Source organism: Anomaloglossus baeobatrachus, chromosome 3 (genome assembly GCF_048569485.1).
Source record: "Anomaloglossus baeobatrachus isolate aAnoBae1 chromosome 3, aAnoBae1.hap1, whole genome shotgun sequence".
NCBI lineage: Eukaryota > Metazoa > Chordata > Amphibia > Anura > Aromobatidae > Anomaloglossus > Anomaloglossus baeobatrachus.
The window spans coordinates 7,853,317-7,876,141 of NC_134355.1; the positions used below are offsets into that span (position 1 = coordinate 7,853,317).

The following is a 22,825-nucleotide window of genomic DNA, read 5'->3' on the forward strand; positions in this document are numbered from 1 at the left end:
TGGCATACATCAATCACCAAGGAGGGACGCGCAGTCGGCAAGCATTCCAAGAAGTCCGGCGCATTCTAATGTGGGTGGAGGACACAGCCTCCACCATATCCGCGGTTCACATCCCAGGCGTAGAAAATTGGGAAGCAGACTTCCTCAGTCGCCAGGGCATGGACGCAGGGGAGTGGTCCCTTCACCCGGACGTGTTTCAGGAAATCTGTCGCCGATGGGGAGTGCCGGACGTCGACCTAATGGCGTCCCGGCACAACAACAAGGTCCCGGCATTCATGGCGAGGTCGCGCGATCAAAGAGCTCTGGCGGCAGACGCATTAGTTCAAGATTGGTCGCAGTTTCGGCTCCCATACGTCTTCCCACCTCTGGCACTCTTGCCCAGAGTGTTACGCAAGATCAGATCCGATTGCAGCCGCGTCATACTCGTCGCCCCAGACTGGCCGAGGAGATCGTGGTATCCGGATCTGTGGCATCTCACGGTCGGTCGACCGTGGTCACTGCCAGACCGACCAGACTTACTGTCCCAAGGGCCGTTTTTCCATCAGAATTCTGCGGCCCTGAACCTGACTGTGTGGCCATTGAGTCCTGGATCCTAGCGTCCGCAGGATTATCTCAAGGAGTCGTAGCCACAATGAGACAAGCTAGGAAGTCAACGTCTGCTAAGATCTACCACAGAACGTGGAAGATTTTCTTATCCTGGTGCTCTGCACAGAGAGTATCTCCTTGGCCATTTGCATTGCCTACCTTTCTTTCCTTCCTGCAATCGGGGTTGGAAAAGGGCTTGTCGCTCAGCTCCCTTAAGGGGCAAGTCTCGGCACTATCCGTGTTTTTTCAGAAGCGTCTAGCACGTCTTCCTAAGGTATGCACGTTCCTGCAGGGGGTCTGTCATATTGTGCCCCCGTACAGGCGGCCGTTAGATCCATGGGATCTGAACAGGGTACTAGTTGCTCTCCAGAAGCCGCCTTTCGAGCCTCTGAAGGAAGTTTCCTTTTCTCGCCTGTCACAGAAAGTGGCGTTTCTTGTTGCGATCACATCGCTTCGGCGAGTGTCGGAGCTGGCAGCTCTGTCATCCAAGGCTCCCTTCCTGGTGTTCCACCAGGACAAGGTAGTGCTGCGCCCCATTCCGGAGTTTCTCCCTAAGGTCGTATCCTCATTTCATATTAATCAGGATATATCCTTGCCTTCCTTTTGTCCTCATCCGGTTCACCGGTATGAAAAGGACTTACGTTTGCTAGATCTGGTGAGAGCACTCAGAATCTACATTTCCCGCACGGCGCCCATGCGCCGTTCCGATGCACTTTTTGTCCTTGTCGCTGGTCCGCGCAAGGGGTTGCAGGCTTCTAAAGCCACCCTGGCTCGATGGATCAAAGAACCAATTCTAGAGGCTTACCGTTCTGCGGGGCTTCCGGTTCCTTCAGGGCTAAAAGCCCACTCAACCAGAGCCGTGGGTGCGTCCTGGGCATTACGACACCAGGCTTCGGCTCAACAAGTGTGCCAGGCGGCTACCTGGTCGAGTCTGCACACTTTCACCAAGCATTATCAGGTGCATACCTATGCTTCGGCGGATGCCAGCTTAGGTAGAAGAGTCCTGCAGGCGGCAGTGACACCCCCGTAGGGGAGGGCTGTTTTGCAGCTCTAACATGAGGTATCTCTTTACCCACCCAGGGACAGCTTTTGGACGTCCCAATCGTCTGGGTCTCCCAATAGAGCGCTGAAGAAGAAGGGAATTTTGTTACTTACCGTAAATTCCTTTTCTTCTAGCTCTTATTGGGAGACCCAGCACCCGCCCTGTTGTCCTTCGGGATTTTTTTGTTGTTTGCGGGTACACATGTTGTTCATGTTGAACGGTTTTTCAGTTCTCCGACGTTATTCGGAGTTAATTTGTTTAAACCAGTTATTGGCTTCCTCCTTCTTGCTTTGGCACTAAAACTGGAGAACCCGTGATACCACGGGGGGGTATAGCCAGAAGGGGAGGGGCCTTGCACTTTTTAGTGTAGTGCTTTGTGTGGCCTCCGGAGGGCAGTAGCTATACCCCAATCGTCTGGGTCTCCCAATAAGAGCTAGAAGAAAAGGAATTTACGGTAAGTAACAAAATTCCCTTCTTTCATGCTTGTACATTCACTGCATGTCGCTATTCTTGGCTAATGCTCCTTGATGACTAGACAACAGCAGCAGAAAAGCAAGGGTGCTAAGGCACAAGCTTTCAATGCTGCTTGGATTGCATGTGCTGCAGTGGTTATTTTCATGCTTGTATGCTATACATTCACTGTATGTCGCTTTTCCTGGCTAATGCTCCTGAATAACTAGACAACGGCAGCAGAAAAGCAAAGGTGCCAAGGCACAGGCTTTCTATGCTCCTTGTACTGCATGTGCTGAAGTGTTTATTGTACTTCATGCTTGTATGCTATACATTGCACTGTACGGTCGCTATTCTTGGCTAATGCTCCTAGATGGCTAGACAGCAACAGCAAAAAAAAAAAAAAAAAAAAACATGGGTGCCAAGGCACAGGCTTTCTATGCTGCTTGTACTGCATGCGACTGTTCCAGGACCCCCAGTGTGTGCAATTACTCAACGGGGTCTCTGCTACAGGTGGCCAAAAGAACCACCTGTGATCCCTGTCCAGGGACAGGGACGGAGTTGCAGTTTCCGCTGATATATTGTCTGTGGCTATGACTAAAGCTGGTGTCACACTAAACGACAGCGACAACGACGTCGCTGTTACGTCACCATTTTCGGTGACGTAACAGCGACCTTGTAAGTCGCTGTTATGATCGCTGCTTAGCTGTCAAACACAGCAGAAGCAGCGATCATAACGTCGCTGTGCTGCATGTTCAGAGAGCAGGGAGCCGCGCTTAGCGCTGGCTCCTTGCTCTCCTGCAGCACACATCGGGTTAATTAACCCGATGTGTGCTGCAGCTACATGTCACAGTTCAGAGAGCAGGGAGCCGCGCTTAGCGCTGGCTCCTTGCTCTCCTGCAGCACACATCGGGTTAATTAACCCGATGTGTGCTGCAGCTACATGTCAGTGCAGAGAGCAGGGAGCCGCGCGCACTGCTTAGCGCTGGCTCCTTGCTCTCCTTGCTACAGTATACATCGGGTTAATTACCCGATGCATACTGCAGCCACATGTCACAGTGCAGGAGCCGGCACTGGCAGCAAGAGCTGAGGCTGGTAACCAGCGTAAACATCGGGTAACCAGGGAAAGGTCTTCCCTTGGTTACCCGATGTTTACGCTGGTTACAGCTTACCGCAGCTGCCAGTGCCGGCTCCTGCTCGCTTCATTTCGTCGCTCTCTCGCTGTCACACACAGCGATGTGTGTGTCACAGCGGGAGAGTGACGACCAAAAAATGAAGCTGGACATTCAGCAACGACCGGCGACCTCACAGCAGGGGCCAGGTCGTTGCTGGATGTCACACACAGCGACAGCGACGGGACGTCGCTGCAACGTCACAGAAAATGGTGACGTAGCAGCGACGTCGTTGTCGTCGTCGTTATGTGTGACACCAGCTTAACATCTTACAGACTTTGCAGTCCAGACAGACCTTGGGCAATGTTGATTCGATGCCCCTGGCCACCCTGATTTCGAAACAAATCATGGCTCCAGGAGGGTCCCATGCATCCCAGGGTGCAGGCTCTGACACGGACGACAGTCCCAGACGGCCTAAGCGAGCTCCCTAAGAAAAGCCCTCGACTTCATCACAGTACTCTCTATATGATGAGGCAGACGTAGCTGTTCAGGACTCTGATCCTGAGACCGCTCTCAATCCGGATACACCGGATGGTGACGCTATAGTGAATAATCTTATAGCGTCCATCAATGGAAGGTTGGGTATTTCTCCCTCAACTCCTCCAGTGGAGGGGTCAGCTTCACAGCAGAAGAAATCCCTATTTCGGTATCTCAAGCGTATATTGAGTACTTTTCTGGTCACTCTGACTCCAGAGAAGCAGTCCAGGAACACCACGCTTATCCCGATAAGCGTTTTCTCCAACCGTATTGAAGATACGCGTTGTCTCTTCCCCCCTGACGTGCTCAGGCGCTCCAAGGGTGGATCCCCCAATCTCCAGGCTTGCGGCTAGATCTATAGTTGCAGTGGAAGATGGGACTTCACTTAAAGATGCCATTGACAGACAGATAGCCCTATCGGCGGGTCGGTTGCCCCGGCATTCGCAGCCATAGAGGCACTCCAAGCTATTTCAGCTAGTATTGCACAGAGGGACGCGGTCACATGTACATCTTGGCCGCAGTAGCGTCCTTCACCTCGCAATGTCGGCATTGCGACTCAAGCTGTTTATGCTGTCCTGGACTCTACGAGCCGTACGTCAGTGGCGTCCGCCAACTCCGTGTTGTTACGCTCCTAGTGTTAAGGGATTGGAGCAGATGCTGCTTCCACAAAAGTGCTTAACCAGATTGCCTTTATCTGGTGACAGACTGTTTCGTGAGCGGTTGGATTAAATCATTCAACTGTCCAAGGGTACGGAGTCTTCCTTACCCCAGCTATCAAACAAGACCCATCAGGAGAAGGGACAGTCGAGGTTTCGGTCCTTCCCAGGCTCGGGCACGTCCCAATTGCCCTCGTCCAACAGGACTCAAAAGGCTCAGAGGGGCGCAGGTTCCTGGCGGGCTCAATCACGCCCGGAGAAGGCAGCCGGAGGAACCGCTACCAAGGCGGTTTCCTCATGACTTTCAGCCCTCTCTCTCCGCGTCTGCGGTCGGTGGCAGACTCCCCCGCTTTAGCGACATTTAACTGCCACAGGTCAATGGCCGGTGGGTGAGAGACAGTTTGTCGCAAAAACTTCCTCACCGGCCGAGCCGAGGCTCTTCTGCAGGCAGTAGGAGTCGTAATCCCGGTTCCTCCTCAGGAACAAGAGACACTTTTTACTCCGATCTGGTCGGGGTGACAAAATAGGACGACTCCTTCCGTTCCGTTCTGGACCTTAAACTGCTCAACAAGCACGTGAAAACCAGGCGGTTCCGGATGGAATCCCTCCGCTCCGTCATTGCCTCAATGTCTCAAGGAGATTTCCTAGCATCAATAGACATCAGGATGCTTATCTCCACGTGCCGATTGCTCCAGAGCACCGGCGTTTGCTACGATTCGTTATTGAAGACGAGCATCTTCGGTTCGTAGCCCTACCCTTCGGTCTGGCGACAGCCCCACGGGTTTTCACCAAGTTCATGGCAGCAGTGGGACCACTCCCGCACTCTCAGGGTCACCCTGTGATCCCTTACTTAGACCATCTACTTGTCAAGGCACTCTTTTAAGAGGCATGCCAACACAGCCTGAACATGGCGCTGGAGACTTCCCAGAGTTTCGGGTGGGTCCTCAACTTTTCAAAGTTAAACCCAATCGCTGGCATATCTTAGCTTGGGGTTTCACACTCTCTCAGCGATGGTGAAGCTTCCACTGGACAAACAGCGGTCACTACAGACGGGGGTGCAGTCTCTCCTTCAAGGAGACACCTCATCCAGAGGCAGTCCCTTTCACGCAGTTTCATCTGCGTCCACTTCAATAGAACATTCTTCGCTAATGGGAGGGGAAGTCGATGTCCCTACACAGGAACGTTCCCCTTTCTCAGACGATCAAGGACTCTCTACAGAGGAGTCCACTCTTCAGATCAATTGTCTGGAGCTCTGGGCAGTGCATATGGCCCTGCAAGACTTCCTGCAGTGGCTGGAAGGCAAACAGATCCGAATTCAGTCGGACAATCCACAGCGGTGGCATACATCAACCACCAAGGCGGACTACGCAGTCGGCGAGCCTCCCAGGAAGTCCGCCGGATTCTGCTAGGGGTGGAAGACAGAGCATACACCATATCCGCAGTTCACATCCCGGGCGTAAAAAACTGGGAAGCAGACTTCCTCAGTCACCAGGGCGTGGACGCAGGAGAATGGTCTCTGCACCCGGACGGGTTTCACGAATCGGCACAACAGCAAGGTCCCGGTTTTCATGACGATCAAAGAGCTCTGGCGACAGGCATCTCACGGTCGGTCAACCGTGGGCACTACCAGACCGGCCAGACTTACTGTCCCAAGGGCCGGTTTTCCATCTGAATTCTACGGCCCTGAACCTACTGTGTGGCCATTGCGTCCTAGATCCTAGTGTCCTCAGGATTATCCCACGGGGTCGTTGCCACCATGAGACAGGCTATGAAACCCACGTCTGCTAAGATCTACCACGGAAGTGGAAGATTTTCTTTTACTGGTGCTCTGTACAAGGAGTGTCCCCCTGGCCATTGGCATTGCCTACTTTTCTTTCCTTCCTGCAATCTGGGTTGGAAAAGGGCTTGTCGCTCGGCTCCCTTAAAGGGCAAGTCTCGGCGCTATTGGTGTTTTTTTCAGAAGCGTCTAGCACGACGTCCGCAGGTACGCACGTTCCTGCAGGGGGTTTGGTCATATCGTCCCCCCGTACGAGCGGCCGTTAGATCCATGGGATCTGAACAGGGTACTAGTTGCTCTCCAGAAGCCGCCTTTCGAGTCTCTGACGGATGTTTCACTCTCTCGACTATCACGGAAAGTGGCCTTTCTGGTAGCGATCACGTCTCTTCGGAGAGTGTCTGAGCTAGCGGCGCTGTCATCCAAGGCTCCCTTCCTGGTGGTCCACCAGGACAAGGTAGTGCTGCGCCCCATTCAGGAGTTTCTCCCTAAGGTAGTATCCTCGTTTCATATTAATCAGGATATCTCCTTACCTTCTTTTTGTCCTCATCCGGTTCACCGGTATGAAAAGGATTTACATTTGTTAGATCTGGTGAGAGCACTCAGAATCTACATTTCCCGCACGGCGCCCCTGCGCCGCTCTGATGCACTCTTTGTCCTTGTCGCTGGCCAGCGCAAGGGGTCGCAGGCTTACAAAGCCACCCTGGCTCGATGGATCAAAGAACCAATTCTTGAAGCCTACCGTTCTGCTGGGCTTCCGGTTCCATCAGGGCTGAAGGCCCACTCTACCAGAGCCGTGGGTGCGTCCTGGGCATTGCGTCACCAGGCTACGGCTCAACAGGTGTGCCAGGCAGCTACCTGGTCGAGTCTGCACACTTTCACCAAACATTATCAGGTGCATACCTATGCTTCGGCGGACGCCAGCCTAGGTAGAAGAGTCTTGCAGGCGGCAGTTGCCTCCCCGTAGGGGAGGGCTGTCTTTGCAGCTCTAACATGAGGTATTTCTTTACCCACCCAGGGACAGCTTTTGGACGTCCCAATCGTCTGGGTCTCCCAATGGAGCGCCGAAGAAGAAGGGAATTTTGTTACTTACCGTAAATTCCTTTTCTTCTAGCTCCTATTGGGAGACCCAGCACCCGCCCTGTTTCCTTCGGGATTTTTGGTGGTTTTTCGGGTACACATGTTGTTCATGTTGAATGGTTTTTCAGTTCTCCGACGTTACTTCGGAGTGAATTTGTTTAAACCAGTTATTGGCTTTCCTCCTTCTTGCTTTTGCACTAAAACTGGTGAGCCAGTGATCCCACTGGGGGTGTATAGCCAGAAGGGGAGGGGCCTTACACTTTTTAGTGTAATTGCTTTGTGTGGCCTCCGGAGGCAGTGCTATACACCCAATCGTCTGGGTCTCCCAATAGGAGCTAGAAGAAAAGGAATTTACGGTAAGTAACAAAATTCCCTTCTTTCTTATCCTATATTATACTCCAGAGCTGCACTCACTATTCTGCTGCTGCAGTCACTGTGTACATACATTATATTACTGATCCTGAGTTACATCCTGTATTATACTCCAGAGCTGCACTCACTATTCTGCTGGTGCAGTCACTGTGTACATACATTACATTACTGATCCTGAGTTACATCCTGTATTCTACTCCAGAGCTGCACTCACTATTGTGCTGGTGCAGTCACTGTGTACATACATTACTGATCCTGAGTTACATCCTGTATTATACTCCAGAGCTGCACTCACTATTCTGCTGGTGCAGTCACTGTGTACATACATTATATTACTGATCCTGAGTTACATCCTGTATTATACTCCAGAGCTGCACTCACTATTCTGCTGGTGCAGTCACTGTGTACATACATTATATTACTGATCCTGAGTTACATCCTGTATTATACTCCAGAGCTGCACTCACTATTCTGCTGGTGCAGTCACTGTGTACATACATTGCATTACTGATCCTGAGTTACATATTGTATTATACTCCAGAGCTGCAGTCACTATTCTGCTGGTGCAGTCCCTGTGTACATACATTACATTCCTGATCCTGAGTTACCTCCTGTATTATACCCCATAGCTGCACTCACTATTCTGCTGGTGCAGTCACTGTGTACATACATTACATTACTGATCCTGAGTTACCTCCTGTATTATACCCCATAGCTGCACTCACTATTCTGCTGGTGCAGTCACTGTGTACATACATTACATTACTGATCCTGAGTTACCTCCTGTATTATACTCCAGAGCTGCACTCACTATTCTGCTGGTGCAGTCACTGTGTACATACATTACTGATCCTGAGTTACATCCTGTATTATACTCCAGAGCTGCACTCACTATTCTGCTGGTGCAGTCACTGTGTACATACATTATATTACTGATCCTGAGTTACATCCTGTATTATACTCCAGAGCTGCACTCACTATTCTGCTGGTGCAGTCACTGTGTACATACATTACATTACTGATCCTGAGTTACATCCTGTATTATACTCCAGAGCTGCACTCACTATTCTGCTGGTGCAGTCACTGTGTACATACATTACTGATCCTGAGTTACATCCTGTATTATACTCCAGAGCTGCACTCACTATTCTGCTGGTGCAGTCACTGTGTACATACATTATATTACTGATCCTGAGTTACCTCCTGTATTATACTCCAGAGCTGCACTCACTATTCTGCTGGTGCAGTCACTGTGTACATACATTACTGATCCTGAGTTACCTCCTGTATTATACTCCAGAGCTGCACTCACTATTCTGCTGGTGCAGTCACTGTGTACATTACATTACTGATCCTGAGTTACCTCCTGTATTATACTCCAGAGCTGCACTCACTATTCTGCTGGTGTAGGAGGTGTATTTGGTTGATCTGTGGACACTTTCTCTGGTTCCCTGGTCTCCGGATACATTTGTCCTCTGCAGGCTGTAGTAGTTGCAGTTTGGGCTCTGCCTCGGGTGTGGATCTGGCGCCCTCTCCCTGTGATTTTTTGTATTACATTCGTCTGCAGTTTCCTTTGTGCCTCTGGTTTTCTCTTAGTTGCAGGTTCCTTTATTTGGGCTTTGTGGTGACTGCTGGGATCAGTAGTGCCCTCACCCTCACATCTGTTTTATGTTTGCCCCTCTGTAGATACGTGGTGTGCCGGGGTCTGAAGGTGGGCTCGGAGGACGTACGTAACTACCTGTTCACCGTCAACCTGCGGCTGAACCAGCTGCGTAACTCTGAGCAGGACGTGACGCTGGTGGTGCCGCTGGAGGTGCTGCGAGGGGACCGGCAGTTCTATGACTACATGGTGCGCTCTAATGAGAGGTGAGGACGGATGCCAATCAGGAGAACCTGAAAACCCCAATCTACAGAGAGTTCCCTGCGCTGATGTGATGAGGAGCAGGCGACAGCACAGGACAGCTCTGCACTGATGTGATGAGGGGCAGGCGACAGCGCAGGACAGCTCTGCACTGATGTGATGAGGAGCAGGCGACAGCACAGGACAGCTCTGCACTGATGTGATGAGGGGCAGGCGACAGCACAGGACAGCTCTGCACTGATGTGATGAGGGGCAGGCGACAGCACAGGACAGCTCTGCACTGATGTGATGAGGGGCAGGCGACAGCGCAGGACAGCTCTGCACTGATGTGATGAGGGGCAGGCGACAGCGCAGGACAGCTCTGCACTGATGTGATGAGGGGCAGGTGGTGCAGGGATAGCTCTGCACTGATGTGATGAGGAGCAGGCGGTGCAGGGACAGCTCTGCACTGATGTGATGAGGGGCAGGCGGTGCAGGGACAGCTCTGCACTGATGTGATGATGGGCAGGCGGTGCAGGGACAGCTCTGCACTGATGTGATGAGGAGCAGGCGGTGCAGGGACAGCTCTGCACTGATGTGATGAGGGGCAGGTGGTGCAGGGACAGCTCTGCACTGATGTGATGAGGAGCTGTGAAGAGATTTGTGGCTGATTCTGAGCACATACGTGTTTGTGCAGATAAAGGCAGAATGAGGAAGGTTTCTGCCAGGCGAGTCCATTGAATTAAGAGAGCACCTGCTAAAAAGCCATTACACACCAGCAAACAGATATGTGATGCTCCTGGTGCCTCTGGAGTCCCTCGAACATCAAGGTGTAGGATCCTTCAGAGGCTTGCTGTGGTGCATAAACCTACTATTCGGCCACCCCCTAACCAGTGCTCACAAGCAGAAACAGTTGCAGTGGTCCCAGACATACATGAAGACTAATGTTCAAACAGTCTTGTTTACTGCTGAGTGTGGAGCAACCCTGGATGGTCAAGATGGAGGGAGCAGTGGATGGTTGGTGGATGGCCACCGTGTCCCAACAAGGCTGCGACGTCAGCAAGGAGGTGGAGGAGTCATGTTATGGGCCGGAATCATGGGAAGCATCTGGTAGGCCCCTTTAGGGTTCCTGAGGGTCGGAAAATGACCTCTGCAAAGTATATAGAGTTGCTGTCTGACAACTTTCTTCCATGGTACAAAAATCAGAAACGTGCCTTCAGGAGCAAAGTCATCTTCATGCGTGACAATGCCCCATCTCATGCTGCAAAGAACACCTCTGTGTCATTGGCTGCTATGGGCAGAAAAGGAGATAAACTCATCTTCCCCTGACCTCAACCCTATAGAGAACCTTTGGAGTATCATCAAGCAAAAGCTCTATGAGGGTGGGAGGCAGCTCACATCACAACAGCAGCTCTGGGAGGCGATTCTGACATCATGCAAAGAATCCAAAAACTCACAAGTTCAATGGATGCAAGAAATATGAAGGTGACATCCAAGAAGGGCTCCTGTGTTACATGTAACGAGGTCTGTTCGGAGGTTTTGGATTTAAATAGCTTTTTATCTCAGTGAATGGGACCTCCTGATGCTGCAAACTCCACAAAGCAGCATCTTCACTTCTTTACAACATATAAGATGTTTAGATCTCTCCGGTGCCTAATAATGTGGAGCAGGAGGATTATACTGGTATCATCGGGAGGTTCCTACAATAACAATCCATGTATCCTCTAACGGGTGATTACTGTTATTAGACGGACGGTCCTCTGCACCGAGCATTCAGGAAAATCAGAGACAAATATCATCTGCATAATAATTTGGCACATGGTGTAGATGGAGCAGCCGCTGCTCTATACACCGGGCTGATCCGAGGTTGTGACTGTGGACGGTGAGAATTACCCCCATAATGAAGCTGCGGAGGGGACGGCTGCTGGATCTAGTTCTGTTCTGAAAAAACAAATACAAAACAGAAACCAGACGGACCCCAAAATAATCTCTGGGGGCCTCTACGTCTGCTGCAATTTTTACTTTTCCACTCCTGGATAACCCATTATTAAAGCCCCTCGGTGCTGTCACCATGAGGAAGGTCCACAAGTGCCACCAAGACCGGCGCCGCTCCTCTACTCTATGCACTGCGTCCCCTGAGAGTCAAGTGACCGCTGCAGCCCATGATCGCCTGCAGCCTTTCATAATTTTGTATTTTTCACTTGTACTGAATTGTGAGGTGTGTAGTCCGTCAGCCGCCCCCTGACATTGTGTATAGGGGAGCGGCGCCGGTCCGGGAGGGAATGACAGAATTCTCTCAAATTTTGCGGCATTAAGGGGCCAGTGATATGGGGCTGTACAGCGGTGGAGAAACCTATACAATAAAAAGCAATTTAATAGGAAATAATAGAATAATATGACCGATGGGTTGTGTGCCCCATCATAGGAACAGTCAAAAATATGTATTTCTTCGGCGCTCCATTGGGAGACCCAGACGATTGGGTGTATAGCTACTGCCTCCGGAGGCCACACAAAGCATTACACTAAAAAGTGTAAGGCCCCTCCCCTTCTGGCTATACACCCCCAGTGGGATCACTGGCTCACCAGTTTTCTGCTTTGTGCGAAGGAGGTCAGACATCCACGCATAGCTCCACTGTTTAGTCAGCAGTAGCTGCTGACTATATCGGATGGAAGAAAAGAGGGCCCATATAGGGCCCCCAGCATGCTCCCTTCTCACCCCGCTTGTGGTTTGTAAGGTTGAGGTACCTATTGCTGGTACGGCGGCTGGAGCCCACATGCTGTTTTCCTTCCACATCCCCCTGAGGGGCTCTGAGGAAGTGGGATCTTACCGGCCCCAAAGCCCTGAGGCCGGGCTCCATCCACAGACCCATTGAACCTGCTGGATACGGAGCTGGGTACCGTTCAGGGACATGGCCCTGCACCATTCAGGTACTCTGTGTCCCCGTACACACAGGCACAGCACACTCCAGACTTGCTGGGTGTGCTAGTGCGCCGGGGACAGTAAAGGGTTACAGTCACTACAGCCTAGCTGAGTGACTTTATGTATGGGGAACTACCGCGCCGGACGCTCCGGGAGCGGCGGCGCGGCTGGGACTTGTAGTGCGCCGGGGACTTAGCGCCGACCGCGCTTTTACGGCGGCGGCGCTTATAAATCCAGTCCCCGGCTTTTGCGGCCTAGCTCCGCTTCGTTCCCGCCCCCACCCTGTCAATCAGGGTAGGGGAGAGACGCTGTACAATCAGCAGCGCCGAGGGCTGGAGCCTTATTTACATGCTCCAGCCCTCTCACTGGACACTGTGGGACGCCGGTTTCCCGCTCTGACTTGGGGGCACGCCCACGGCCCGCCCCTACTCACACGAGCGGGAGAAGGACGCCGGCAGCCATTCCTGCAGTCCGAGCTGAGAGATCGGACTCTGGGCGACCAGGCACAGGACTAGGGCGACCACACACCCGCTTATAGGCGGGCGGTAAGCGGCACCTGAAGTGCTGACCCAACTAAATACCGCAGTTGTCCATTTGTATTTCTTCAGCGCTCTATTGGGAGACCCAGACGATTGGGGTATAGCTACTGCCCTCTGGAGGCCACACAAAGCACTACACTAAAAGTGCAAGGCCCCTCCCTCTCTGGCTATACCCCCCCGTGGTATCACGGGTACTCCAGTTTTAGCTTTGTGTGCGAAGGAGGTCAGACATTCCATGCATAGCTCCACAGATTTTAGTCAGCAGTAGCTGCTGACTAGTTCGGATGGAAGAAAAGAGGACACATATAGTGTTCCCAGCATGCTCCCTTCTCACCCCTGGATGGTGTTGTAAGGTTGAGGTACCTATTGCTGGTACAGGGCTGGAGCCTGACATGCTGTTTTTCCTTCCACATCCCCTTGGGGGTTCTGTGGAAGTGGGATCCTGCCGGCCTCAAAGCTCTGTCGCCGGGCTCCATCCACAGACCCATCAGAACCTGATGGATACGGAGCAGGAGTACCATCAGGGACCGGGCCCTGCATCTTACAGGTACTCTGTGTCCCCGGCAGGCACAGACACACTCCGGGCTGGCTGGGTGTTGTAGTGCGCCGGGGACCGTACACTGAGCTGGTGTTCCTACAGTCATCTGGGGGACTTTGTGTTCTGGGAACGCAGCGCCGACCCTCACTGGACCGGGCGGCGCTGCTGTGACTTGTGGTGCGCCGGGGATACGCCGACCGCGCTTTTACGGCGGCGGCGTTTATAACTCTAGTCCCCGGCTTTTGGGCCTAGGACGCCGGCAGCTCCGATCGTTCCCGCCCCCACCCTGTCAATCAGGGTAGGGGAGAGACGCTGTTTCACGGCAGCGAGGAGGGCTGGAGCCTGATTTACATGCTCCAGCCCTCTCACTAGGCACAGAGGGAAGCAGGCTTCCCGCTCTTGGTCAGGAACGCCCAGGGCCCGCCCCCCTTCTTCCCTCAGGACGCCGGCAGCCATTACATGCATGGCTGGCTGGAAGAAGGACGCAAGGCTCTGGGAGACCTAGACTGAGGGGCTTTGGAAGACCACACACCCGCTCTTTAGCGGGCGGTAAGCGGCTTTTCAGCTGGCCCCTCTAGTGCCTCAGTGTATGTTAGTGTATTGTGTCACTGGACATAGTTATTTATTGATTTATTGCACTGTGAGGTCGCTTCCTGGCTGAATACCCCAGATCGCTCTGAGGAAGCAGCAGCATGTCATCCACAAGACGCAAAGCTGCCAAGGCTAGGGCTGTGTGCACTGTGTGTGCTGCTTGTGGGACTGCTCTACCAGCAGGTTCCAAAGACCCCCATTGTGTGCAATGCTCAGATCCGGTGCTGCTTCGCCAGCCGGAGTCAGGAGAGATAGTGACCCAGGCTGAGACGCCTGTAAGTCCTGCCCCGGTGTCAGGGTCAGACTTTGCAGTTTTTGCGGTTAATATGTCGGTGACTATGGCAAAAATCCTGGAAACTTTGCAATCCATGCCTGGGGCTCAGTCTATGGACACGGCGAGGTCTATGTCCTCTAACCCTCCGCAGTTGGATTTAATCCAGACTGCAAGGGGGTCCCCGGCCTCTCAGGATGAGTATGATGACTCAGATGATTGCCCCAGCCACCCCAAGCGGGCTCGCTGGGAAAGACCCTCAACGTCATCACACTGCTCAGGGTCTCAGCGCAATCAGTCTCCCTGTGATGTGTCTGAAGAGAGTGATCAGGAGTCGAATCCTGGAACCCCTCTCAATCTGGATACCCCGGATGGGGACGCCATGGTAAACGATCTTATCTCAGCCATCAATAGGCTGTTAGATATTTCTCCCCCAACCCCTTCAGCAGAAGAGGCAGCGGCAGAGCAGGAGAAATTTCGTTTCCTCTATCCCAAGCGTAAATTAAGTGCTCTGTTGGATCACTCTGACTTCAGAGAATCAATCCAGAAACACGATGCTCATCCAGAAAAGCGTTTCTCTAAACGTTCTAAGGATACACGTTATCCTTTCCCCCCTGAGGTGGTCAAGCGCTGGACCCAGTGTCCAAAGGTGGATCCCCCGATTTCCAAACTTGCAGCTAGATCCATAGTTGCAGTGGAGGATGGCGCTTCACTTAAGGATGCCAATGACAGACAGATGGACCTTTGGTTAAAATCTGTCTATGAAGCTATCGGCGCGTCGTTTGCTCCAGCATTCGCAGCCGTATGGGCGCTACAAGCTATTTCAGCTGGTTTAGCGAAAGTGGATGCTATCTTACATCCAGCGGTGCCGCAAGTGGCGTCCCTTACCTCGCAGATGTCCGCGTTTGCGTCTTACGCTATCAATGCGGTCCTAGAATCTACCAGCCGCACCTCAATGGCGTCCGCCAATTCGGTAGTTTTGCGCAGGGCATTGTGGTTAAAGGACTGGAAAGCAGATGCTGGTTCCAAAAAATGTTTAACCAGCTTGCCTTTGTCTAGAGAAAGACTGTTTGGCGAGCCATTGGCTGACATCATTAAACAGTCCAAGGGTAAAGACTCCTCTTTACCCCAGCCCAGATCAAGCAAACCTCAGCAGAGAAAGTGGCAGCAGAAGTTTCAGTCCTTTCGAGGTTCGGGCAAAACACAATTCTCCTCGTCCAAAGGGACTCAGAGGACGCAAAGAAACTCAGATTCCTGGAGGGCTCATTCACGCCCCAAGAAAGCAAATGGAGGAACCGCTTCCAAAGCGGCTACCTCATGACTTCCAGTCCCCTCCCTCCGCATCTCCGGTCGGGGGCAGGCTCTCCCGCTTTTACGACACTTGGATGTCACAGGTCAAAGACCGGTGGGTGACGGACATTTTGTCGCGCGGGTACAGAATCGAGTTCAGTTCTCGTCCTCCAGCTCGGTTCTTCAGAACCTCCCCACACTCAGACCGTGTAGATGTCCTGCTGCAGGCGGTGGACTCCCTAAGAGCGGAGGGAGTAGTGGTTCCTGTACCGTTTCAGGAACAAGGGAGAGGGTTTTACTTCAATCTCTTTGTGGTGCCAAAAAAGGACGGCTCATTCCGTCCTGTTCTGGACCTAAAACTGCTCAACAAACATGTGCACGCCAGGAGGTTCCGGATGGAAACCCTCCGTTCTGTCATTGCCTCAATGTCTCAAGGAGACTTCCTTGCCTCAATAGACATCAAGGATGCTTATCTCCACGTGCCAATTGCTACAGAACATCAACGTTTTCTACGTTTTGTGATAGGAGACGACCATTTTCAGTTCGTAGCTCTGCCATTTGGTCTGGCGACAGCCCCACGGGTCTTCACCAAGGTCATGGCGGCGGTGGTAGCAGTCTTGCACTCTCAGGGACACTCGGTGATCCCTTACCTAGACGATCTACTTGTCAAGGCACCCTCTCAAGAGGCATGCCAACTGAGTCTACAGGCTACGCTGGAGACTCTCCAGACTTTTGGATGGATCATCAACTTTCCAAAGTCAAATCTGTCACCGACACAGTCACTAACGTATCTTGGCATGGAGTTTCATACTCGAGCAGCGAGAGTGAAGCTTCCGCTAAACAAGCAGCGGTCCCTACAGACAGGGGTGCAATCGCTCCTTCAGGGCCAGTCGCACCCCTTACGGCGCCTCATGCACTTCCTAGGGAAGATGGTGGCAGCCATGGAAGCAGTTCCCTTTGCGCAGTTTCATCTGCGTCCACTTCAATGGGACATTCTCCGCCAATGGGACGGGAAGACGACTTCCCTAGACAGGAAAGTCTCTCTTTCCCAGACGGCCAAGGACTCTCTGCAATGGTGGCTCCTTCCCACCTCATTGTCTCAGGGAAGATCCTTCCTGCCCCCATCCTGGGCAGTAGTCACGACAGATGCGAGTCTGTCGGGGTGGGGAGCAGTGTTTCTACACCACAGGGCTCAGGGGACGTGGACTCAGCAGGAGTCCACCCTTCAGATCAATGTTCTGGAAATCAGGGCAGTGTATCTTGCCCTACTGGCCTTCCAACAGTGGCTGGAAGGAAAGCAGATCCGAATCCAATCGGACAACTCCACAGCGGTGGCATACATCAACCACCAAGGAGGGACGCGCAGCCGGCAAGCCTTTCAGGAAGTCCGGCGCATTCTGAATTGGGTGGAGGACACAGCATCCACCATATCCGCGGTTCACATCCCGGGCGTAGAAAACTGGGAAGCAGACTTCCTCAGTCGCCAGGGCATGGACGCAGGGGAATGGTCCCTTCACCCGGACGTGTTTCAGGAAATCTGTCGCCGATGGGGAGTGCCGGACGTCGACCTAATGGCGTCTCGGCACAACAACAAGGTCCCGGCATTCATGGCGCGGTCGCGAGATCAAAGAGCGCTGGCGGCAGACGCCTTGGTGCAAGATTGGTCGCACTTCCGCCTCCCATATGTATTCCCGCCTTTGGCACTCTTGCCCAGAGTACTACGCAAGATCAGATCCGATTGCAGCCGCATCATACTCGTCGCCCCAGACTGGCCGAGGAGATCGTGGTATCCGGATCTGTGGCATCTCACGGTCGGCCGACCGTGGTCGCTTCCAGACCGTCCAGACCTGCTGTCTCAAGGGCCGTTTTTCCATCAGAATTCTGCGGCCCTGAACCTGACTGTGTGGCCATTGAGTCCTGGATCCTATCGTCAACAGGATTATCCCAGGGAGTGGTAGCCACAATGAGACAAGCTAGGAAGTCAACGTCTGCTAAGATCTACCACAGAACGTGGAAGATTTTCTTAACCTGGTGCTCTGCTCAGGGAGTGTCTCCCTGGCCATTTGCATTGCCCACTTTTCTATCTTTCCTGCAATCAGGGTTGGAAAAGGGCTTGTCGCTCGGCTCCCTTAAAGGGCAAGTCTCGGCACTATCCGTGTTTTTTCAGAAGCGTCTAGCACGTCTTCCTAAGGTGCGCACGTTCCTGCAGGGGGTCTGTCATATTGTGCCCCCGTACAAGCGGCCGTTGGATCCATGGGATCTGAACAGGGTACTAGTGGCTCTCCAGAAGCCGCCCTTCGAGCCTCTCAAAGAAGTTTCTTTTTCTCGCCTGTCACAGAAAGTGGCGTTTCTTGTTGCGATCACATCGCTTCGGCGAGTGTCTGAGCTGGCTGCTCTGTCATCCAAGGCTCCCTTCTTGGTGTTCCACCAGGACAAGGTTGTGCTGCGCCCCATTCCGGAGTTTCTCCCTAAGGTCGTATCCTCGTTTCATCTTAATCAGGATATATCATTGCCTTCCTTTTATCCTCATCCGGTTCACCGGTATGAAAGGGACTTGCGTTTGCTAGATCTGGTGAGAGCACTCAGGATCTACATTTCCCGCACGGCGCCCATGCGCCGTTCCGATGCACTTTTTGTCCTTGTCGCCGGTCCGCGCAAGGGGTTGCAGGCTTCTAAAGCCACCTTGGCTCGATGGATCAAAGAACCAATTATAGAGGCCTACCGTTCTGCTGGGCTTCCGGTTCCTTCAGGGCTAAAAGCCCACTCAACCAGAGCCGTAGGTGCGTCCTGGGCATTACGGCACCAGGCTTCGGCTCAACAGGTGTGCCAGGCAGCTACCTGGTCGAGTCTGCACACGTTCACCAAGCATTATCAGGTGCATACCTATGCTTCGGCGGATGCCAGCTTAGGTAGAAGAGTCCTGCAGGCGGCAGTGACATCCCCGTAGGGGGGGGCTGTTTTGCAGCTCTAACATGAGGTATTTCTTTACCCACCCAGGGACAGCTTTTGGACGTCCCAATCGTCTGGGTCTCCCAATAGAGCGCTGAAGAAGAAGGGAATTTTGTTACTTACCGTAAATTCCTTTTCTTCTAGCTCTTATTGGGAGACCCAGCACCCGCCCTGTTGTCCTTCGGGATTGTTTTTTGCTGTTTGCGGGTACACATGTTGTTCATGTTGAACGGTTTTTCAGTTCTCCGATGTTACTCGGAGTTAATTTGTTTAAACCAGTTGTTGGCTTCCTCCTTCTTGCTTTGGCACTAAAACTGGAGTACCCGTGATACCACGGGGGGGTATAGCCAGAGAGGGAGGGGCCTTGCACTTTTAGTGTAGTGCTTTGTGTGGCCTCCAGAGGGCAGTAGCTATACCCCAATCGTCTGGGTCTCCCAATAAGAGCTAGAAGAAAAGGAATTTACGGTAAGTAACAAAATTCCCTTCTTTTATGCTTACACTGCATAGGTCGCTATTTTTGGCTATATGCCCTCTTAGATGGCGACACATCAGCAGCAGGAAAGCAGGGGTGCTAAGGCACAGGCTTTCTATGCTGCTTGTATTGCACGTACTGAAGTGTTCATGTGTATTTATGCTTGTATGCTATACACTGCACTGTACGGTCGCTAGTCTGGGCTATTTTCGCCTAGAATGACTAGACTACAGCAGCAGAAAAGCAGGGGTGCTGATGCACAGGTTTTTTCTATGCTGCTTGTATTGCAGGGGTTGCAGTGTTCATTTGTACTTATGCTTGTATGCTATACATTGCACTGTATGGTCGATATTCTGGGCTATATTCCCCTAGATGGCTAGTCTACAGCAGCAGAAAAGCAGGGGTGCCAAGGCACAGGCTTTCTATGCTGCTTGTATTGCATGTGCTGCAGTGTTCATTGTACTTTATGCTTGTATGCTATACATTGCATTGTACGGTCGCCATTCTTGGCTATGTCCTAGATGGCTAGTCGGCAGCAGCATATAAGCAACTCAGGCTTTCGATGCTGTTTTTACTGCATGTGATACTGTTCCACGGCACTGAACCCCATTGTGTGCAATGCTCCCCTGGAGCACTTGGTCAGCCGGGGTCTCTACTAGACGTGGCCAAAGGAACCACCTGTCAACCCTGTCCAAGGACAGGGATGGAGTTGCAATGGGATAGAGACTTGCAGTCCGGACAGGCCATGGGCAATCTGGATCATTGCTCCCTGGCCACCCTCATTGGGAATAAAATCGGTGCTCCGGGGGGGGTCCCAGGAGGCTCTCTGTATGATGAGGCAGACGTAGCTCATCAGGACTTTGATCCTGACAACGCTCTCAATCCGGATACACCGGATGGTGACGCCATAAGGAATGATCCTATAGCGTCCATCAATGGAATGTTGGATCTTTCTCCCTCAGCTCCCCCAGCGGAGGAGTCAGCTTCACAGCAGGAGAAGTCCCATTTCAGTAGCTCAAACGTAGATTGAGTATTTTTCTGGCCACGCTGACTTCAGAGAAGCAGTCCAGGAACACCACGCTTACCAGATAAGCGTTTTCTCCAAACGTATTAAGGATACACGTTATCCTTTTCCCCCTGACGTGGTCAAGCGTGGGACCCAGGGTCCAAAGGTGGATTCTCCAATCTCCAGGCTTGCGGCTAGAGCTATAGTTGCAGTGGAGATGGGACTTCACTTAAAGATGCCAGACAGATGGACTCTGGTTGAAATCTGTCTTTGAGGCTATCGGCGTGTCGGTTGCTCCGGCATTTACAGCCGTATGGGCACCCTAAGCTTTTCAGCTGTTCTTGCACAGCTGGTCTTGAGCATATGTACATTTGTGCCGCAGGGGCGTCCGTAACCTCGCAATGTCTGCATTGCGACTTACCCTATTAATGCTGTCCTGGAAGGACAGTCGAGGTTTCGGTCCTTCCCAAGCTCGGGCAGGTCCCAATTGTCCTCGTCCAAAAGAGCTGAAAAGCCTCAGAGGGGCTCAGTTTCCGGGGGCTCAATCACGCCCAAGGAAGGCAGCCGGAGGAACCGCTACCAAGGCGGTCTCCTCATGACTCTCAGCTCTCTCATCTCTCCGCATCCGCGGTTGATGGCAGACTCGCTCGCCTTTGCGACATTTCGCTGCCACAGGTCACAGACCGGTGGGTGAGGGACATTGTGCCCACGTGCACAGGACAGGGTTCTGTTCTCGTCCTCCGACTCGATTCTTCAGAACGTCCCCACCTCCCCACCGAGCCGATGCTCTTCTGCAGGCAGAAGGAGTGGTAATCCCTGTTCCTCTTCAGGAACAAGACACGGTTTTCCTCCAATCTGGTTGTGGTGCCAAAAAAGGATGGCTCTTTCCGTTCCGTTCTGGACCTAAAACTGCTCAACAAACACGTGGAGGCCAGGCGGTTCCGGATGAAACCCTCCGCTCCGTCATTGCCTCAATGTCTCAAGGATATTTCCTAGCATCAATAGACATCAAAGATGCTTATCTCCACGTGCCGATTGCTACAGAGCACCAATGTTTTCTACGTTTCGTGATGGGAGACGACCATCTTCAGTTCGTAGCTCTGCCATTCGGTCTGGCGACAGCCCCACTGGTGTTCACCAAGGTCATGGCGGCAGTGGTAGCAGTCTTGCACTCACAGGGACACTCTGTGATCCCTTACTTGGACGATCTACTTGTCAAGGCACCCTCTCAAGAGGCATGCCAACTCAGCCTGAATGTTGCGCTGGAGACTCTCCAGACGTTCGGGTGGATCATCGACTTCTCAAAGTCAAACCTGTCACCGACCCAATCACTAACGTATCTTGGCATGGTGTTTCATACCCTCTCAGCGCTAGTGAAGCTTCCGCTGGACAAGCAGCGGTCACTACAGACTGGGGTGCAGACTCTCCGTCAAGGTCAGTCGCACTCCTTAAGACGCCTCATGCACTTCCTCGGGAAGTTGGTGGCGGCAATGGAGGCGGTTCCGTTTGCGCAGTTTCATCTGCGTCCTCTTATTGGGACATTCTCCGCCAATGGGACGGGAAGTCAACATCCCTGAACAGGAAAGTATCCTTTTCACAGAAGGACTCTCTGCAATGGTGGCTTCTTCCCACCTCATTATCACAGGGAAGATGCTTCCTACCACCGTCTTGGGCGGTAGTCACGACAGACGCGAGTCTGTCAGGGTGGGGAGCAGTTTTTCTCCACCACAGGGCTCAGGGTACGTGGACTCAGCAGGAGTCCACCCTTCAGATCCATGTTCTGGAAATCAGAGCAGTGTATCTTGCCCTACTAGCCTTCCAGCAGTGGCTGGAAGGAAAGCAGATCCGAATTCAGTCGGACAACTCCACAGCGGTGGCATACATCAATCACCAAGGAGGGACACGCAGTCGGCAAGCCTTCCAGGAAGTCCGGCGGATTCTGATGTGGGTGGAAGCCACGGCCTCCACCGTATCCGCAGTTCACATCCCCGGCGTAGAAAACTGGGAAGCAGACTTCCTCAGCCGCCAGGGCATGGACGCAGGGGAATGGTCCCTTCACCCGGACGTGTTTCAGGAAATCTGTAGCCGCTGGGGAAGGCCGGACGTCGACCTAATGGCGTCCAGGCACAACAACAAGGTCCCAACCTTCATAGCACGGTCTCGCGATCACAGAGCTCTGGCGGCAGACGCCTTAGTGCAAGATTGGTCGCAGTTCCGGCTCCCTTATGTGTTTCCACCTCTGGCACTCTTGCCCAGAGTGCTACGCAAGATCAGATCCGACTGCAGCCGCGTCATACTCGTCGCCCCAGACTGGCCAAGGAGGGCGTGGTATCCGGATCTGTGGCATCTCACGGTCGGCCAACCGTCGGCACTACCAGACCGACCAGACTTACTGTCCCAAGGGCCGTTTTTCCATCGGAATTCTGCGGCCTTGAACCTGACTGTGTGGCCATTGAGTCCTGGATCCTAGGGTCTTCAGGATTATCCCAAGGGGTCGTTGCCACCATGAGACAGGCTAGGAAGCCCACGTCCGCTAAGATCTACCACAGAACGTGGAGCATATTCTTATCCTGGTGCTCTGCTCAGGGAGTGTCTCCCTGGCCTTTTGCATTGCCTACCTTTCTTTCTTTCCTGCAATCTGGGTTAGAAAAAGGTTTGTCGCTCGGCTCCCTTAAAGGGCAAGTCTCGGCGCTATCCGTCTTTTTTCAAAAGCGTCTAGCACGACTTCCTAAGGTGCGCACGTTCCGGCAGGGGGTTTGTCATATTGTACCCCCGTACAAGCGGCCGTTAGATCCATGGGA

At 52.7% G+C, this 22,825-nt stretch overlaps 1 protein-coding gene across 1 annotated transcript in view; it reads left to right on the top strand.

The window, feature by feature from the left end:
- The window catches only part of CMTR1 (cap methyltransferase 1), a 93,219-nt gene that overhangs the window by 37,364 nt on the left and 33,030 nt on the right, over positions 1 to 22,825 (top strand). The window contains 1 exon segment of the mRNA XM_075338976.1: positions 9,295 to 9,474. Within this exon segment, the coding sequence (XP_075195091.1) occupies positions 9,295 to 9,474 (180 nt within the window).